General features: G+C 37.5%; 1 protein-coding gene across 1 annotated transcript in view; it reads right to left on the bottom strand.

The window, feature by feature from the left end:
* LOC150109149 (transient receptor potential cation channel subfamily A member 1 homolog) overlaps positions 1-18,064 on the bottom strand; it is a 475,501-nt gene that overhangs the window by 14,266 nt on the left and 443,171 nt on the right. Inside the window, exon 23 of the mRNA XM_090411752.1 lies at positions 10,678-10,845. Coding sequence (XP_090267878.1) covers positions 10,678-10,845 — 168 coding nt within the window. The remainder of the gene's footprint in view (positions 1-10,677; positions 10,846-18,064) is intronic.

Here is an 18,064-nt window from a genome sequence, read left to right as displayed (position 1 = left end):
TTGAAGGATAGGAGAAAAGATCCAATGACAATAACAAATCTTAGAAAAATGAATTTACAATTTGAAAATAGTGGTGAGATTTTCAAGCCTGAAGCATATTTGAGGAATAGCCTTTCATATTTGTATTTACTGTGTGTAACAGAGTGGCCTTCTTCCACCATATCCTGTAGTGGGTGTCCAAAGCATGGGCAGCAAGTCCTGAATGGCTGAATTGATGGAACAGGATGTAGACCTTACATTCGGAAATTCTGATATTGGCTGTCCTGCCTGTTTGCACATAGTAGGACAATTTGCAATTACAAAGGACAGGGCAGACACCTGATAAGTCTAGGAAATGTGGTTGGTCTTTGGTGGAGCAGATAAGAAATGCCAATTTCTTATATGGTCTGTAAGGTAGTATTTTTTTAGGATTTTTTTCAATTTTTTGGATGTGCCCTGGATATATGGGATGCTGAAAGATCTTCAGTAATATATGCTCTGAAGGTGGAGAGGGGATTGCGTTTACAGGGTTTTAATTTTTTTTTTTTCAATAAAATTTTTGTAATCATTAGCTAAGAAAATGTTGAGGATAAGTCAAGTCCAGTAGTTAAGGTGCTGTTATCAGAACTAATGAATTTTGCCCTGTTATATAGTGTTATAATTCCATATTGTTGGGAGGGAGGGAGGAGTGACATGACGGTTGATGAATGTATGTGTAGGGTTTTCTGTAAACGGATAATGCCAGGGATCCATCAGGCTGGTGTGTAATCAGAGTGGCTTAGAATGGGAGACTGTTGTTGTTTTCCTTTTCTAAGGTAAACTGGATCATGGGATGTTGATTGTTTAGATATGTTAAGAAACAGTGGAACATATTGTGATTGTCTGTAGAAGTACCAGTGGTGGTGGTAGTTGCGGTAGATGGCGTTGGAGTAGTTACGGTCAGTTGGTGGATTGAGTTAGTGGAGACAGAGTTGTAAAGCAGGTGTCCTCCCTCGATGAGTCTATGGACTCCCTGGAGGTGTCAAATAATAATAATAATATCCAGACAGTGGGTTTATGTGGTGTAGAGTTTAAGGCTTTTTCTTGAAAGGTCTCCATGAAGAAGTTGGACAGGAAAGGAGAAAGTGGAGAACCCATGGTTGTTCCTTCTATCTGTTTGTAGAATATTCCTTGCCAAACAAAATAGTCTGAGTTCATGGTGAACTGGGGTCTAAGGTATCTTTGAGAGGGACATTAATGAATAAAAAGGAGACATTAAAGCTGACCATTATGTCAGTGTGTCAAAGTGTGAGGTTTTCTATACTGAATTTAAAGTGGGTTAAGTTTTTTTTTTTTGTGTAAAGATGTGTTGCCAGTATATTGTGTGAGCATTGTGGCTAATTTGATATGTATGAATCAATACCTTCCGCAATGGGACGTAAGAGCACATTTAATTTATGGATTTTTGGTAGTCCATATATCTGGCGGGGGGGGAGGTCTAGAGTTATAAGATTTTAGTTTGTTTGTGACTTAAACAGGTCATGAGGTAACCTTTATCAGGAATGTATGGAGTGTTCTGATTTGTGTACTAATGGGATCATAGTCTATAGGGGGAGGTAGGTAGGTAGAACAATCTTTTCCGAAATCTCAAACACATAAAGAATACAATGTTGGCACATTAAGAAATATGAAAACCTACTAAAAAAACTCGGCTTCCAAGCCTCAACTATCTCTTAACACAGTAGTAAACTTATCTTCTTCCACCATGAAGCAATTAGCACACTTACATGTGGCCTTAACTATGTACTAGCACCTAAAAAAATTCTGGCAGAAGAATTAATGATCCAAGTAGAACATGGTATCCTCAGCCTTCCCAACCATACTGCCAACAACATCAGACTAGATGTAGCCAATATGCTCACTCAGGTTAAAGCACTAAAAAAGCAACTTATCAAGAAAAGAATTTAAAGCTCTGTAAGAAAGCAAAAACAACAACAACAGAATAGTAATTATCAAAGTGGATAGGAAAAATACCACTGTGGATTTAAACAAATTAGATTATATAGGTAAGCTTGCTTCCTTACTTCTAGATTGTTCTACCTACCTAGATATAGACTATGATCCCACAGTACACAAATCAGAACACTCCATAGGCTCCTTAAAATAGGTTACCTCTTGGCCTGTGGAAGTCACAAACAAACGAAAACCTTATACCCCCCCCCCCCCAAAGATATGTGGACTACCAAAAATCCATAAACAAAATGTACCAGTACATCCCACTGTGGATAGCACTGATTCACCCACCTACAAATTAGCCAAACATTTAACCAAAGTGCTCAAACAATTATACTGACAACACACCTTCACACATAAAAAAAACTCAGCCTACTTTAAAGCCAGTATAGAAACTCCACTTCACCATGATCACCATGATGACATAATGGTCAGCTTTGATATTATTATTATTATTATTATTCAGGCCTCCATGGAGTCAAAAGACTCTTCGTGGGAGGTCCTTCCTAAGAAACACAAAGTCTATCAAGACTCATGGAGGGGAGGTCCCCCCCCTAAGAAACACAAAGTCTATCATACCACTCCTTAAACTCATTGACCGTTCTCACTCTCACCACTCCATCAGGCAATGCATTCCATGGTTCAACCCTCCATGCAAAGAAACCACTCCTCACCCTCTTGCTCACAGTTTCCTTTCATAACTTCCAGGGATGGCCTCTTGTCATCACTTCTTCCCGCTGTTCAACCAAGTGAAAGAACTCCCCAGTGTCAACTCTGTAACCACCTCTCCTTCTTCAATCCATCAAACTCTGCAGTCCACATTCCCTCAGCCAATCCTCATAACTATCATTGTACAGTCCTGAAACCATCTTTGTTATCTGCCTTTGTACCCTTTCATCAGTTAATTTATCCCCTTCAAATACTGGGGACCAAATCTGAGTCCCCAGTATTTGAAGGGGATGAGAAGGATGCTGCAGGTCAGTGTCCTTCTCATTATTGCAGCAATCCTCTGTGTTACCTTGCAATATGTCCCCTAAATTTCAGGTTTCTATCAATCATCAACCTCAGATCTCTTGTCTCCCCTACTTTCTCCAGTATAACTCCTCCCATAGAGTATGCAGTATCCCATCGATGTTTCCCAAACCAAACGACCTTACATTTTGCTGCATTAAACCGACACCCCCCATTCATTTGCCCATCTATCTAGCTTATTCAAATCCTCTTGCAGGGCTGCCGCATCTGCACTATTACTAATAATCCTTCCCAGCTTCGCATTATCTGCAAACTGAATATCCCCTTGCAATCCACCAACAATGTCATTGATACCTGATACCTATCAGACAGCCAATCCTGAATCCAGTTGACCAATCTGACATCCAGACACATGTGCTGCAACTTAAATATCAGCTTATCATGTGGCAGCTTGTTAAATGCCTTCCCTAAGTCTAAGAAAATGGCAGTATATGCCTTTCCCTCATCTAATGCTCTTGTAACTTTACCATAAAAGGCTAGCATATTGCTAAAACAAGAGCGCCCCTTCACACAACCATGTTGACTCTCACAGATAACATTACCCTCATCTGCCCAATCCTGTATACGGTCCTTCACTATTTTCTCCAAGATCTGACTAACTACTGATGACACACAAACTGGCCTATAATTAGACACTTCTAGTCTGAAACTGCCCTTATGCAATGGCACTATCTTACCTTCCTTTCATTCCATGGGCACCTTTCCCGCAGCCAGACTTTCATTGAAAAACCAGGTAAAAGGCACTGTCAGTTCCCTAGCACATTCCCTCAAAACTCGTGGTGAAATATCCAGTCCCACAGCTTTACTGACATCCAGAGTACTCAGTATTTGAAACACACTCTCCTCCTGTACCTCTAAACCTGCCCTATCCTTCTAGCATTAAAACTGACTCCTCCAGGATGAAATACTCCAATAAAATGTTCATTGAACAATTCCACTATGTCCTCTGCATCAGTCACTCAATTCCTATTTTTATTCCACAATATCATTCTTCCACAGTTGTTTCTCCTCCTACTGGCCACATATCTAAAAAAATTCACTAGGATTTTCTTTGGATCTTAGGGCCAATCTCCTCTCATATTCCAGTTTCATCTTCCTTACCATACTAGTCACTCTTCTGGCCTGTGTCTTATACTCTTCATGCACCTTCTCTTCACCTGTCTCCTTATATCTCTTCCAAAGTCTCTTTTTCGCATGCAATTCCTGTTTAATATTGTTTGTCATCCACTTTACTCCAAATTGTATCCTCTTAATAAATTTAGTTTAATCCTTTATCCCAGTGAGAGCAAACAAAGTTTGTGCCTGAAAATATCTTCAGGACTGAATATAGTGTTGTACTATCTTACCTAGGTAAGTAGTACAACACCAGGCAACTCGTAGCAAAGGTGGAGCAAGCTACCAACACTCCTATCCCAGTATCTCCCAAATGCAAAACACATCACCTTGTGGATATGTATACTCTTATGTATACATATCCACAAGGTGGATATGTATTTGGTGGATATAATTGGCCACTACCCAGACTAGTTTCGACCTTTATTGAGGTCTCTTCAGTGGGAGACAGGCCCAGAGGTGGAGATACCAGGCAGAAGCAGTAGCAAGGCCATCTTTACCTAATGGAGTTGCCAAAAGGTTTGCCACCTATTTTTTATTAAATTACTCTGGATTTAGAGAAAGATGTTGAAAGTTTATTTTTCACTAGGTTAGACTATAATAAATTTAGTTTAATCCTTTATCCCAGTGAGAGCAAACAAAGTTTGCGCCTGAAAATATCTTCAGGACTGAATATAGTGTTGTACTATCTTACCTGGGTGGTATACGACTTACCATTGCTGCTAACAAATATTCTTTCGTAATTTCCCACGCACTAATGATGTCCCTGCCTTCTAATTCCTCCCTCCATGAAACTTCCCCAAGTTGACGTCTTAGACTATTATAATCACCTGCATTATAATTCCACATACGTTCCTGTCTCTTTGATACTCCTGCATGTCTATTCATTTTCCAAGTCAAAACCATATGGTCACTCTCTCCAACTGGTGAGAGAGATGTCATCTCAGTTATTATCTACTCTTCTGATGCTATAACCAAATCCAAAACTCTTGAACCTCTTGTTCCCTCTATTACACGTTGCCTAAGACATTTGTCCCTCAAGAATTCCAGAAATTCCATTCCCTTATTGCTACATGCATCTTTCTCTCCCCAATTTATACTACTGTAGTTAAAATCTCCCATAACAATCATTCTTTTTGCACTTGCCAAACTCAACTGTCTAAACATTTCCTGGTCCCCACCCTCTGTGCTCCTGGGTCTGTAGCAACACCCCACTAAATATCCTGTCTTGCCCACGTCTACTTCACAGCATATGCTTTCAAAATCATTAGTGTCACTGCCTTCCAAAGTCTCCACTCTTAGAGGACATAGGTCATCACTTATCATAAGCAGTACTCCACCACCACGCTTTCCCTTCCTATCCGGCCGAAAAATGCTGTACCCAGTGACTTCTATTCCTGTTAGTATATCCTCTTCTGTCAACCATATATATCTTCTATATTCACTAATGTCCCACTCAAAGATATCTTAGACCTCATTCAAGCCATATTTCCTCCCAATATCTCAGCCCTGTTTCAGTTCACCATGAACAGAGCCTATATCATTTGGCAAGGAAAATTCTACAAACAGATAGAGAAAACATCCATTGGATATTTTCTCTACCTGTTTCTCCCTTTTCCACATTTCACCCCTTGCCAACTTCTTTATGGAGATTCTGCCCCACATAAACCCACTGTCTGGCTATGCTATGCATAGATGATGTGTTCTCCATTTGGCCACATGGTCTGGATACACTCCACAATTTCTTTACACATTTAAACAATCAACATCCCAGGATATCCAGTTTACCTTAGAAAAGGAAAACAACAACAGTCTCTGATTCCTAGATGCTCTGATTACACCAGCCTGATGGATCTCTGGCATTCTCTATGTAGGTTTTACAGAAAACCTACATATACAGGTAGATACATTCATCAGCCATCATGTCACCCCCCCCCCCCTTCCCAACAATATGGGATTACAAAACTCTATATAACAGGGAAAAATTAATCAGTTCTGATAACAGTTCCCTAACTACTGAACTTGACGATATCCTCAACACTTTCTTAGGCAACTGTTACAATCCCCCAAAAATCCAAAAGAATATTAAAATCCTGTAAACGGATTCCCCCCTCTCCAATTCAGAGCAGAGATTACTGAAGATCTATCACCATCCCATAAATCTGGAGCAAATCTAAAAAAAGAAAAAAAAATCTTAAAAAATTACAACTTTACAATCAGTTACAGACCCCATAAGAAATTGGCATCTCTTATCCACTCCACCAAAGACCAGCCACATTTCCTATACCTACCAGATGTCTACTATGTCCTTTGCAGTTGCAAATTGTCTTACTACAGCCAAATAGGCAGGACATCCAATATCAGAATTTCCGAACAAAAGGGCTACACCAATACAGCCACTCAGGACTTGCTGACCATGCTTTGGACACCCACTCACCACAGGATACGGTGGAAGAAGGCGACTCTACTACATCACAGTAAATACAAATATGAAAGGCTATTCCTTGATTCTGAATCAGGCTTGCAAAACTTTCCAAACTTGAACAAATTTGACTGCATGAGACTGTCCCAAATTTGGAAGTATATATCCTGAGATCTTCAGCCCATTTCTTCAGCTTCATTTGCCCATGTTAGTGCCTGGGTGACCATATCATTGTTTTTGTGATCCCTGATGATGGCAATGTAACATTACTGAAATACAGAAACATATTAATTAAAGTTTTTATAATTAATATTTTAGTATATATATTGACATTACTGGAAAAATAATACTTATGAGTAACCAATATATAAACTTAACTACCAGAATGTACCTAAACAGCTGAAATGATATAGATTTCCTATTGACAATGTAGCTCACATGTTTTACAGGTTCCTTCATATTTTCATGGTTTTCATCTTGCTACTGCTGATTTTCATACCAAAATGTCACAGCAGTTATTCAATTAGTTAAAACCATCTTGAAGACATATACTTGATTTATTTAATAGTATAATATCATCAAAAGAATATTATCATGAAATAATAATAATAAAGCAGGTGTTGAGATGATTGTTTCAAATTTTGTTTAATCACTTTCTTTCTTTCAGCTTGGACATTACAGTCCAATGCAGGAACTCAGTAAAAGGTCATGAAAGTTGTGAGAGTGATTTTTAGAACTCGACAGTGTGTGTGTGTGTGGGGGGGGGGGACAGAAACAGCAGATGAATAATACACAATCGTGATTAAAGGAGATTAAAGATTTGGTATCTGGTAGCAAGGAATATCAGATTGCATAACAACATGTGTCACCTTCCTGATGGAAGGGATCACACAAAGCATAATTTAGGTAGTTAAGGTGGGAGTTGTGGTTACTGTATCAACAATATCAACAATTTGGGATCTGGTCAAAAAAAATTAGTCAGGATACCTCTTTGACCCTTAAGTACCCCCATGAGAACGCAGTGATGGTGCACATTATTATTCTTTTTTTAATTCTAAACTTCATATTGAGCCTCCATAGCTCAGTCATGTAGATGAAGTCCTTTGGTCAGAAAGACATGGATTCAATTCCTGTCAGTGATGTGAGGAACCTTTATCAAGTATCGTTTGATGAAAGGTGAGTTAGCTGGTCTCATATGGAAGTAGGGAATTTTTTCACATGGAAACTCGGGTTTTTCATCCCCCAGAACAGGCAAATCAGTCCAGTGAATACACACGGATTAGTCATGAATATTGCCCTTAGGGGATGCAGTAGAGGAGGGATGAACTGGCTGGATTAATTTGTTGTAAGCTCCTCATTAAGGGGGGGGGATTCAACCGATCCTAAGGGATGGATGGGAAGGATAAGAAACTTGATATTATAGTACAAAAATTTGAATAATCATATGTGCACCCCTAAGAGTAACAGCTTGTGTCAAGTTACGATATGCATATAATTGTATTAAGTTTGTATTTATGCTGTATGTGAATGTTAGTGAAGCTAACGTAAAAGTTCCCCCCCCCCCGAACCACACACACACACAACTGTAGTGAGCACTGAGAGGAGACAAGCTCATGCCTGGAAACTCAGTCTCACCCCAGGATCTGGCAGTGTAGGTGGCAGCTGAATTATGCACCAGCTGATTAAGAATCCTCCTGATGTGTTAATGGTTTCATCTCTCATTTACTATACAGAACCAGCCTGTGGAACTAGTTTAATGTTGTATCTTTAAAGGAGGAAGCTATGAATTTCTACAGTATGTTCGCTATGACCTTTGAAGGGTATCACACCCATTAGATGCTGAAGTAGAGGAGAGGAGAGAAAACAGTAGCCAAAAACAAACACCTGGTTTGGAGGCTATACATGGCACCAACTACTAGTGAGCTAATATTTCCTTCAACTAGGAAATATCCTTTTGCAGTGTGAATACTCAATGAATACATTTGAGCAACTAAGGTTTTATTTAGTTTTATTAGAATTAAATACATGCTAAAAAAACTCTAGATCAATACTGTTTTATGAAAAGTAAGGTAAAATTTTGAAAAAAAAAAGAAAAAAGTGGGAAGTTCTTTAAAAAGTTTGAAAAATGTTGTTCTAATGCAATGAGTAAGCTCAAGATAATGCAAAGAAAATGTGTAGCACACTATTACTGAACCTACAGAATCTCTCACCTTGGTCTAACATGAACTCATCATAGAAAACACAATGGACAGATTTTTAGACTACATGATATTCCCTTCGATGATTAGCCTGTTAGCATGTGTTTGGTGCAATGTATATATGCACTATACTTACATGCATAGTGATTGAAAGTCTTGTGCATAGATCTTGTGCTGGTTCTGTACCTCAACTGCACACGTCTCTGAATATTGTGAATGCATTGAGACAACTGTATTGTTTGCTATAGAAAATTTATTTCAGAACAGCATTCAATAACAGCTGAAACCAGCCTAGTTAGTGACCCTTCCTTTGCATTATGGGATACTGAGGCAATTGATGCAAAGTTATCAGCCTCTATACAGAAGTAGCCCAGTCGTGACAATACTTAGATAAAGGATTGAACAAGAATATAATTTATTGGTTAGTATAATTTACTTTCTAACCAGATGAAAAAGTTTTCTTCAGCACATCCACTTATTTTGAGAGGGCTGCTAGAAAAATAATATAAATGACAGGTAACTGTCTAAGGAGTTATTTAATTCTATATATGAAATAATCCAAATTTTGAGGACAAAAAATCTTGCTATCTCCATTCGATCTAGTTAACTCATCTTCAACTGAAAAGACCTTATGAAGATTCCTTGCATTCTGGACAGATAAAAATTGAGGAATTTTTCAAATGCTAACAGGAGAGATTCTCTTCTTCCTCCAGCAGTACAAAGTGTTCAGATTCTCATTTCGGCTGCAAGTAATTAATACAATACAATCGCCAGCCTGGTTGGCCGAGTGGTTAGCATATCTGCTCTCCAGCAGAGGCTGCGGGTTCAAATCCCACCATGGGCATGGATGATGTTTCCGATTGTCTGTGAAAATACTGGTAGTGGATGGCATTAGTGTAGACGAGGCAGTTCATTGTAGTTGGTGGATTTGAGCAGTGTAGATGGAGAGTTGTAGAGTAGGTGTCCTTCCTCAATGAGTCCTTGGAGGTGTGACGTAATAATAATAATATTATTATTAATAGAAATTCATGAATAACTAGAAACAAATACCATCTGGTTATAATGTCAGTTTTTATTCTCATTAAGAGGCATTATACCTAAATTATATTGTGCTTGCTTATATGACAAATGTGAAATGTGCTCTCTGGCAATTATACTTGTTTGGTAACACTATTTGGCCAGCTAGTTTTTGTTAGGCTGACTGACTAGTGTTACCAAAATTTTCAGAAGTACAGTATAACATTTTACAATACAAGATGTCTGCAGGCTGGTGGCAAAATAAAGATTCTGGTGAACATTTCAGATATCAATATATTTAGTGGAAGAAATGATTTAAAAATTAAAAAAATAAATAAACTGTTTATTCCCTTTTTATTTCCCAAAGGAAATAGCAAAGCTCTTTTAGCTCTAATTAACTTTTAGAAATCAGTAAGTTGCAAACACAACAGCTGAACCCAGCAGTTACTGAATTTGGAAGGCACTGGAGATGTCTATTATCTCATGATCCTACATCCTATTACTCATCAGTGTGAGTTCAATGTATGAAAACCTAAGCCTCTGGAAGGGAGGAATCCCACTTGTTTGCACTAGATACTGATTCAATTATGGAGTGAAAAAAGGCTAGCAAAAATTCCTTTAATCTGTGATCAGAATTAAACATATAATATGATGGTCTTTCTTCTAATGGTCTTGCATTATAGTACCTGAAACATTGCCATAAGGCTAAAAAGGCAATGCATCCCCTTGTAGGAGTTTAGGAAGTCATATAAATGTTCATGAAAACTGGCTCTTTAATAAGTACACAAGAATAGTTTTAATTTTTGTTCATATAATAAAATCAATTCCAAAAGGATTCATGCAAGCATATGATGCAATATAACAAATTCAATTCAAAAAATGCATCTAACTTAAGAAAAATATGTTAAATTTCATAAGACATACCTTAGAAGTGTGGTTAGTCATTGGATATGTTTCTTTTAAATTAAATGACATAAGTAGGTGTGAAAGAAATCCTACATTACGATTGGGATATATTGTTTCTCTTTTTATTATAAACCGACGAAGGACCCATGTTGGCAGTACCCTTTCTACAGTTAATACTAGATCAGCCTGCAATTAAAACATAGAATTGAATGATTATCAAGATTATACACAAAAATCAAATCTAGACATGCAGATTAGTTTTTCGTTCTGTGACTCCCATTTATGAAAGGTTGTAAATCTTTCATGGATGGAAGTACATTTATTTAAAATTAAAAAAAAACAAAAAACATTTTTATAGTTTTACACAGTTCTTGCTCTAGGGACACATGGAACTTTCTCAAGCGACTTCATGTCTCCAATAAGTGGAATAGCGGGCTCACAAAAAACAAGCCCAAATATTCATGCCCACAAGAGAATTCTAATGTGCAGCCTGCTGGTCAAAGAGCAGGTATGTTAACTATTTGATCAACCAGGTTGACATTCATAAGAATTTCACAGTACTGATCTCTCTCTAGATGTATTAGTGAGGATTTATTATTATTATGAAGGTTGCAAAGTTTAACAGGCAGTAAGCCAAAATTAAAGTTAATAAATCACGCTGTTTCAAATGAAATTCAATATTAAAGGGTACTGTTAAAGATAACACAAAAAAGTTTTCAATACATGGGGAGTAGGGGGGAAAACAAAGGATCACACTTGGAAGCTGTCTAAGAGTGTGGTTAGTAAGGTTGTGCAGACCAGGTTCCTTTCTTGAAGAGTGGTGAATGAGTAGAATGGATTGCCATAGGCAGTTGTGAGCACTCCAACACTGAATAGGTTTAAGGAAATGTATGATAAGTATCGTATTAATGGATATAGTGGGTCTCCTGCGATGATTTTTTTTTTAATTCCATGGAGTGCCCAAATAAATAATAATAATGCAAAGTTCATTATTCATAACTGAATAATGAGTGCATGGCCTATCTTAGAGGTGCACATAGCATATGTTAGAGATGCAGGCCAGAATTATCAAATAAATGCTGAACAGCATGTTTGCAATTGTGTTTACTTTCACTGAGGATATAGTCAAATATTCAAGGATTCTTGAACAAATTTTTTTTTTAAAAATTTTTTTATCATATGACTTTCCCAGTGTCCCCTAATGACTGGTAATGATACGATTCAGACCGACTGATATGACAATGATCTAAAACCTAATTGATCCCATCTTTTCATTCAGGATATTCATGTGAATTATTACTCCAAGTAGTTTCTGAGACAAAAACTAGTTTGAAATGTTTTCTGCTCTCTTTCTCTCTGCAACTGAATCCTCATACTTCCTGAAACCATTGATTCATTTGTTTTTCTTATTCCATATAGCTTATTTCCTGGTTAGTACCACTGCCAGAAAAGTATTGTGTGTGTGATCTAAAAAGCATAAAGTGATATCTCTGACCAGAGGCCTGTGAATCCCATCCATAAAAGACTATAAATTAATTGTATATAGCTCAGACTATGGATTATGTAAAAAAAAATTGTAACCTACATAAATACAGCACATTGTATAAGATGTTTTTTTTTATTAGTGCTGCTGAAAGAAAGTCATTTTTTTATAATTTAGTTAATAATGAGTTAATTCATTGTAGTTTCTTTTTTTTTTTTGTTTTACATGTGTGTGTATGTGTGTGTGTGTGTGTGTGTGACAGACTGAGTTATTTAGTTTTAAACTTTGTATTTTTATTTAAATTTGATACTTTGGCATGGATGAAGACATCCTGGATGGGTGAATTGAATTTACGTGATTTTGTTCAGTGCAATGTGTGGGAAATGTATTCTTTTGTAGAAATGTAGAAGTCGAAGGATATATGAAAGAACAGTGAAACTGGTAAGCAAGTTTGTAGTAAGTGTTTTGAGAATGAATGCCAGTTGGGTTGAGAGGATGAAGCATGTGTCAGTAAAGAGTAGACAGTATTCATAGTTAACTGGCAAATGTTAATGTTGGAAAAGTGTTCAGGAGAACAAAAGTGGAAATAGAGGCTTGCATGTTATTCTTCACAGGACAAAGTGCAAAACTGAAAAATTACAGAAATGTCAAGAGATAGCAAGGCTGAGAAGAGAAAGAAGTAAGTCCAAGGTAAGAATTGAGATCATATGAATAAATGAAAGACACATGGTAAGAAGAAAATTTTGTACAGACATCGATCCTATGATCAGAAGAGTACTTAATGAAAGTAGAACAGAATCTTGTTTTGTGGTGCAAAAATTAATAATATTAATGATGCTATCAGGATGCAGAAAGGTAAGATGAAAGAATTAATTGTCTTGATTGGCACAAATGACCTGAGAGGTGAAAAGTATTTATAAGGAAGGATGTCAAGGAGTTGCTGGATGAAACAAAAAAAGAAGAGCGAGAAGATGAAGACTATAAGTGTTCTGCCATATCATGATAGAGGTGAACTGAGGAAGAGGGTGTTAACCACCTTACCGGCCATTATGGATCAAATACGCATCCTCATACGCTTCGTATCCATCATATATTTCAATGTAATATCAATGGTATTACAATTTGAATATGCACTTCCAACCCATGATAACTTCGACGTCTATAGACGTCTTGGCTGGTAGCGTGGTTAATAGCAAATGAATCAATATGCAGGTTGTGCAGAAAGAATAATGTAGAGTTTATGGATGTATGGTCTTAATTTCATGGAAAGAAAGAATTGTATAATGCTGACTGACTGCACTCAAAATGGTTTTGGTTTTAGATGTCTAGAGAAAACTTTGTTCAGCTAAAGTGTAGTCAGGAAAACATATGTAATTAAGGTGAATGCAGGTAAGTGTGTATAATGAATGCACCCATTAGGCAAGTGAGTGTAAGAATGATCAACGATGCAGAATCTAGTCTCTCAAGCAACGATATTGAATAGGATTGTCAATTCAAGAAGAAAAGGTGGTTGGAGGCATAAGGGATGCTGCAGTTTCTGTATACTAATGCTTGGAGTATCAGGAACAAGAGGGAGGAGTTTCTGTCATTGGTTAGTGCAACCTTGCCAAAAGTTACAGGCATTAGTGAGACTTAGCCAACAGCAGATGATGCAGTTACAGGGATAGAATGTGAAGGACTTAGTATTTTCAGGGAAGATAATTACATAGGATGGGGGAGAGGCTACTGCTGTGTTATGTCCTTTGTTTTATATATATTGTTTGTCTGTAGTCTGTGTGACTTATTTGACTGCCTTATTGTTATATCTCTAACTGTCTTTACTTTAACTTTACAGTTAGCATAAATTATATTTGTATCACTTAATATCAGATATTCGTTTGCCGACAAATTTGTATTGATTAAAGACTGCGCCAGCCGGCAACTAAACTCTGATTCATTATCCAAGAATACTTAAGGAAAATGTAGGGATCATGAGACATGCAGTCGTGGTCCCGATTCTTATATCACTATTGGTTTCTCCCTTAATGCATGGTACGTAAGTTTTCAAACGGTAGCTGAATCCGCAGAAAGGATGACAAACTCATTTTGATTATATATAAAGAAACACATTTATTATGACACAAAGACAAGTATACATGTTAATCAAATCCTTAATCTTAAAAGAGTCTGGGTTCCCTTTACTTAATTAATCACATCCAAGACTTCTATGTTATAGTCCCTTACTTGACATAAATTTCTCACTTCTATACGTACATCTATTCTCAGACTCTTATAACTAAGTTACCTTATATTATCACACATGTATTATTGCATATATACACAAGACAACTCAATAATTCTGACATTAACTTCTCTAGGGTAATACTTCTTATTCTTACTTAATCCTCCCCACAAAATATTTAGCTAACATTTAATTACGTTCTGACCATATAATATTACAGTTCCTAAATCACACAAACAGTTCGGGCCTCGGTGTCCTGTTCGCCTGGAGCCTAATATGCCTTCTTCTCAACCGCAGACAAAAGTGTCCAAATCGCAGACTGTTCTTATAGCACCACACGGAAATAGCATGTTTCTTTAACTTCTGCTTCCTTACCCCACGGTTACTTTAATCGAACATTTAACATAAGAAAATCTTACGCTTACCGTTCTTGCCTTGAACTGGATATTCTGGTCTGCTTACAGTGTCTTCACTGATGGCGGCTTTGCTATTCCTTTGTTTCCATACGAACCGAAAACACTCATACACAGATTTGAACACTGACATTGATTTCATCAGTGGCTCTTTCTTCTTATGGATCTGAATACATTGTAGTTGCAGCCTTGGCCCACGTAGCATACATAGCAAGGGGGGATTCTTGCTACACATGGCGGCAAGCTCTACACAGCTCTCCGACAGGACTAGGTGCTGACGAAACCCGGAGACAGGAGACAAGAGAGCGATTCGAATCCCTGCCGAAACCTTTATACCTCAGAACAGCTCCCTCACTCGGCGGTGTCGTCACACATACGGCGACTGCCGACTGGACGCCGTGGCCACGGACTGTTTTTACATGGCCTAAAACATGCTCTAGCTTATACATATTTACTTGGCAATTTATACATGATTTTATATTCTAATTCATTTACAACTATTCTCTATTAAACTCATGGGTTATTTTAACATTGTTCAGAGCTTACACACTTGGATATTTATATGTTCTTGAGACATTAGTCAGTACATTTCCCATCCGGAGGCATAAGCATGTCTTTATCCACTCCTTATGAGATAACTTAATGTTGGGTGGGAAAAAAGGTGACTCATCATTTTTTCCTGACACAACAGCTGATAGTAGTGGGTGATTTGCAGCCAAAAAGAATAAGGAGATAGGTGGGAGGGTGGTTGTTCATTTGAAGCAGTGTGGTATCAAGGCCAATAAGACAAAATATACAGTTGATTGCTACTATAGGCTGGGGGGGTTTCAGGGATGATCTGGAAGACATGTTTCAGCAAATTAGTATGAGTGAAAGTCGAGTAATTATTATGGGTGACTCTGACCATGGAGATACAGACTGGTAGGAGGAAAATCACATGGCAGAAAGGAAACGGAATTTTTGCACCTACTGAGAAATAATTACTTGAGCTAGCATGTTATGGGGAAGACTCAGGGTAGAAATGTACTGCATCTGGTTATAGGATCAGAAGTGATATCCCTAACTAAGGTGGTCTTGTTTCCATTTGGAGAGAGTGATCATGTGGTCTTGGTTGTAAAACATGTGGAATATTTTGTCAAGAAGGGGTATATATACAACTACAAGAGAATAATTATAACATGCTTAGGAGGAAGCATGAAGCTGTGCCATGGCATAAAAAACCTTAGGAGGAAACTTGAAGCTGTGCTATAGCATAAAAAAACCTGCAAGGAAAGGATACACAGGAGTAGTGTAGAGGAGAGAGTTAAGGGCCATCCGGGCATGTTAAAACAAGAGCAGCAGCTGCCCAACATCACTTTTCAGTACAACTACAAACACATTGAACCTACTTTTCCTCTTCCTTATTTATTCCATCTACGTGTCTTCTGTCATAATGTGTTTCCCAACAACCTCGACCTTCAGGTCTTCAATAAAAATGTCAATATATTTCTTCTTTCTCAATCCTTATCTGCACCTCACACATGTGCCACTGATGTGTTATAGTTTTTTGAACCTCTTGTGTGTGTTGAACATATATATATATACATATATATATATATATATATATATATATATATGTATATAAAGAAATATCAGATTCTAACATAAGGTCAGGAAGTTGGATGAGTAGCATCATTAAGCATGAACTACAAACAAAATATTTTGAAGGGTTTTTTATTATTATTTGTACGGATACTCCATGGAATGAAGAGACTCATCGCGGAAAACCCACACTATCCATTAAAACAATACCTATCATACGTCTCCTTAAACTTATTCTCTGTTGGGGCATTCACAACCACCTCTGGCAATCCATTCCACCCATTTACCACTCTCCAAGAAAATAACTTAGTCCACACACCACCCTAATTAGCCATACTCATAAACAACTTCTAACTTGACCTCTTGTTCCTCCCCCCCTCTGCTTTTTATTGAAACATTTTTTCTATGTCAATTTTATAGACTCCATTAAGTAACTTAAGTTTCTATCATACCCCCTCTCAGCTAAACTCTGCAATCCACACACCTTCAATCTATCTTAACGGTGAACATTCCACAGCCTTGTCACGAGCTTGGTCACTCATCACTGAATCCTCTCCATCACACCTCACGTGCCCCTAGAAACACAGGGTGCACAGTAGTCAACATGTGGCTGAATCATAGCCTTAAAATAATAACCTTCCTATCTTTACTTGTCAATGTGTTCTTGAACATCCAAGTAATTCCCTAAGCCATTTTCCCAACTCTTACAATATGTTCTCTGAATTTCAAATCTCCATCCACCATCACCCACAGATTCCCAGCTTCATCAATTTCTTGTAATCTGTTACAATCAATATGATATGAAGTATGTTATCTTTTCATCCCAACCTTACATTTTACAACATTAAACTGACAACTATTATCCTTTGCCCAAGCTGTCAATTTATTTAAATCATCCTGCAAGATATCTATATCACCTTTATCAACTATTGCAATCCCCAGTTTTGCATCATCAGCAAACAACCGAATATCACCTCTCAAATCTTACACTATATCATTAATGTACAAATTAAAGAGTAGTGGTCCTAGTACAGAGATCTGGGGTACTCCACTAGTCACCCTCATTTGCCTTGATTCCACTCCACCATATGCCCCCCCCCGATGTCTGTCTAGAAAAGAAATTCTGAAAGGTAGGAGAAAGGTGAGCAGCAAGTTCATGAACAGTACAAGAATCAGGCAAGAAAGGTGACCAACACTGTGAGGAAGGAAAAATCATATTATGAGAAGAAACTAGCCAAAGTAAATCCCAAAGAGTTATGTTACAAGTAAGAAGAATGACTATGGAAGGATAACCTCAATGAGTACTGATGGTGATAAGAAGCAGATAAAACAGTTGAGTTATTGAGTGAGCACTTTACAAAGGAAAGTGAGATTACTGCTGTGACATATGTGACAGGGACTGATGTGGGAACAGAGGTGGATGAATTGGAGGTTCCTAAAATATTGTAGAATCTCAATGAAAATACAAACACAGGTTTAGATGGAACATCAGCTCATATTTTACGAGAATGTGCAAGGGAACTGACAATGTTTCTGACTAGGTTCTTTAATTTAAGTCTCAGTTCTGATAAGTTCTAGGAGAGAAAAAGACAGCAAAATAATTCCTTTGTATAAGGGAGGCTCTAAGACTGCAGTAGTAAATCAGCATATCAGGAGTGGTAGCAAAAGTTCTAGAAAAGTTTATTTTTCCACTTGGTTAGAGTATAA

This window comes from Typopeltis vanoorti, chromosome 2, assembly GCF_054136105.1.
Source record: "Typopeltis vanoorti isolate ZY-2024b chromosome 2, IOZ_Tvanoo_1.0, whole genome shotgun sequence".
NCBI lineage: Eukaryota > Metazoa > Arthropoda > Arachnida > Uropygi > Thelyphonidae > Typopeltis > Typopeltis vanoorti.
The sequence above is the reverse complement of the archived record's forward strand: the minus strand, read 5'-3'. Positions and strand labels throughout refer to the sequence as shown.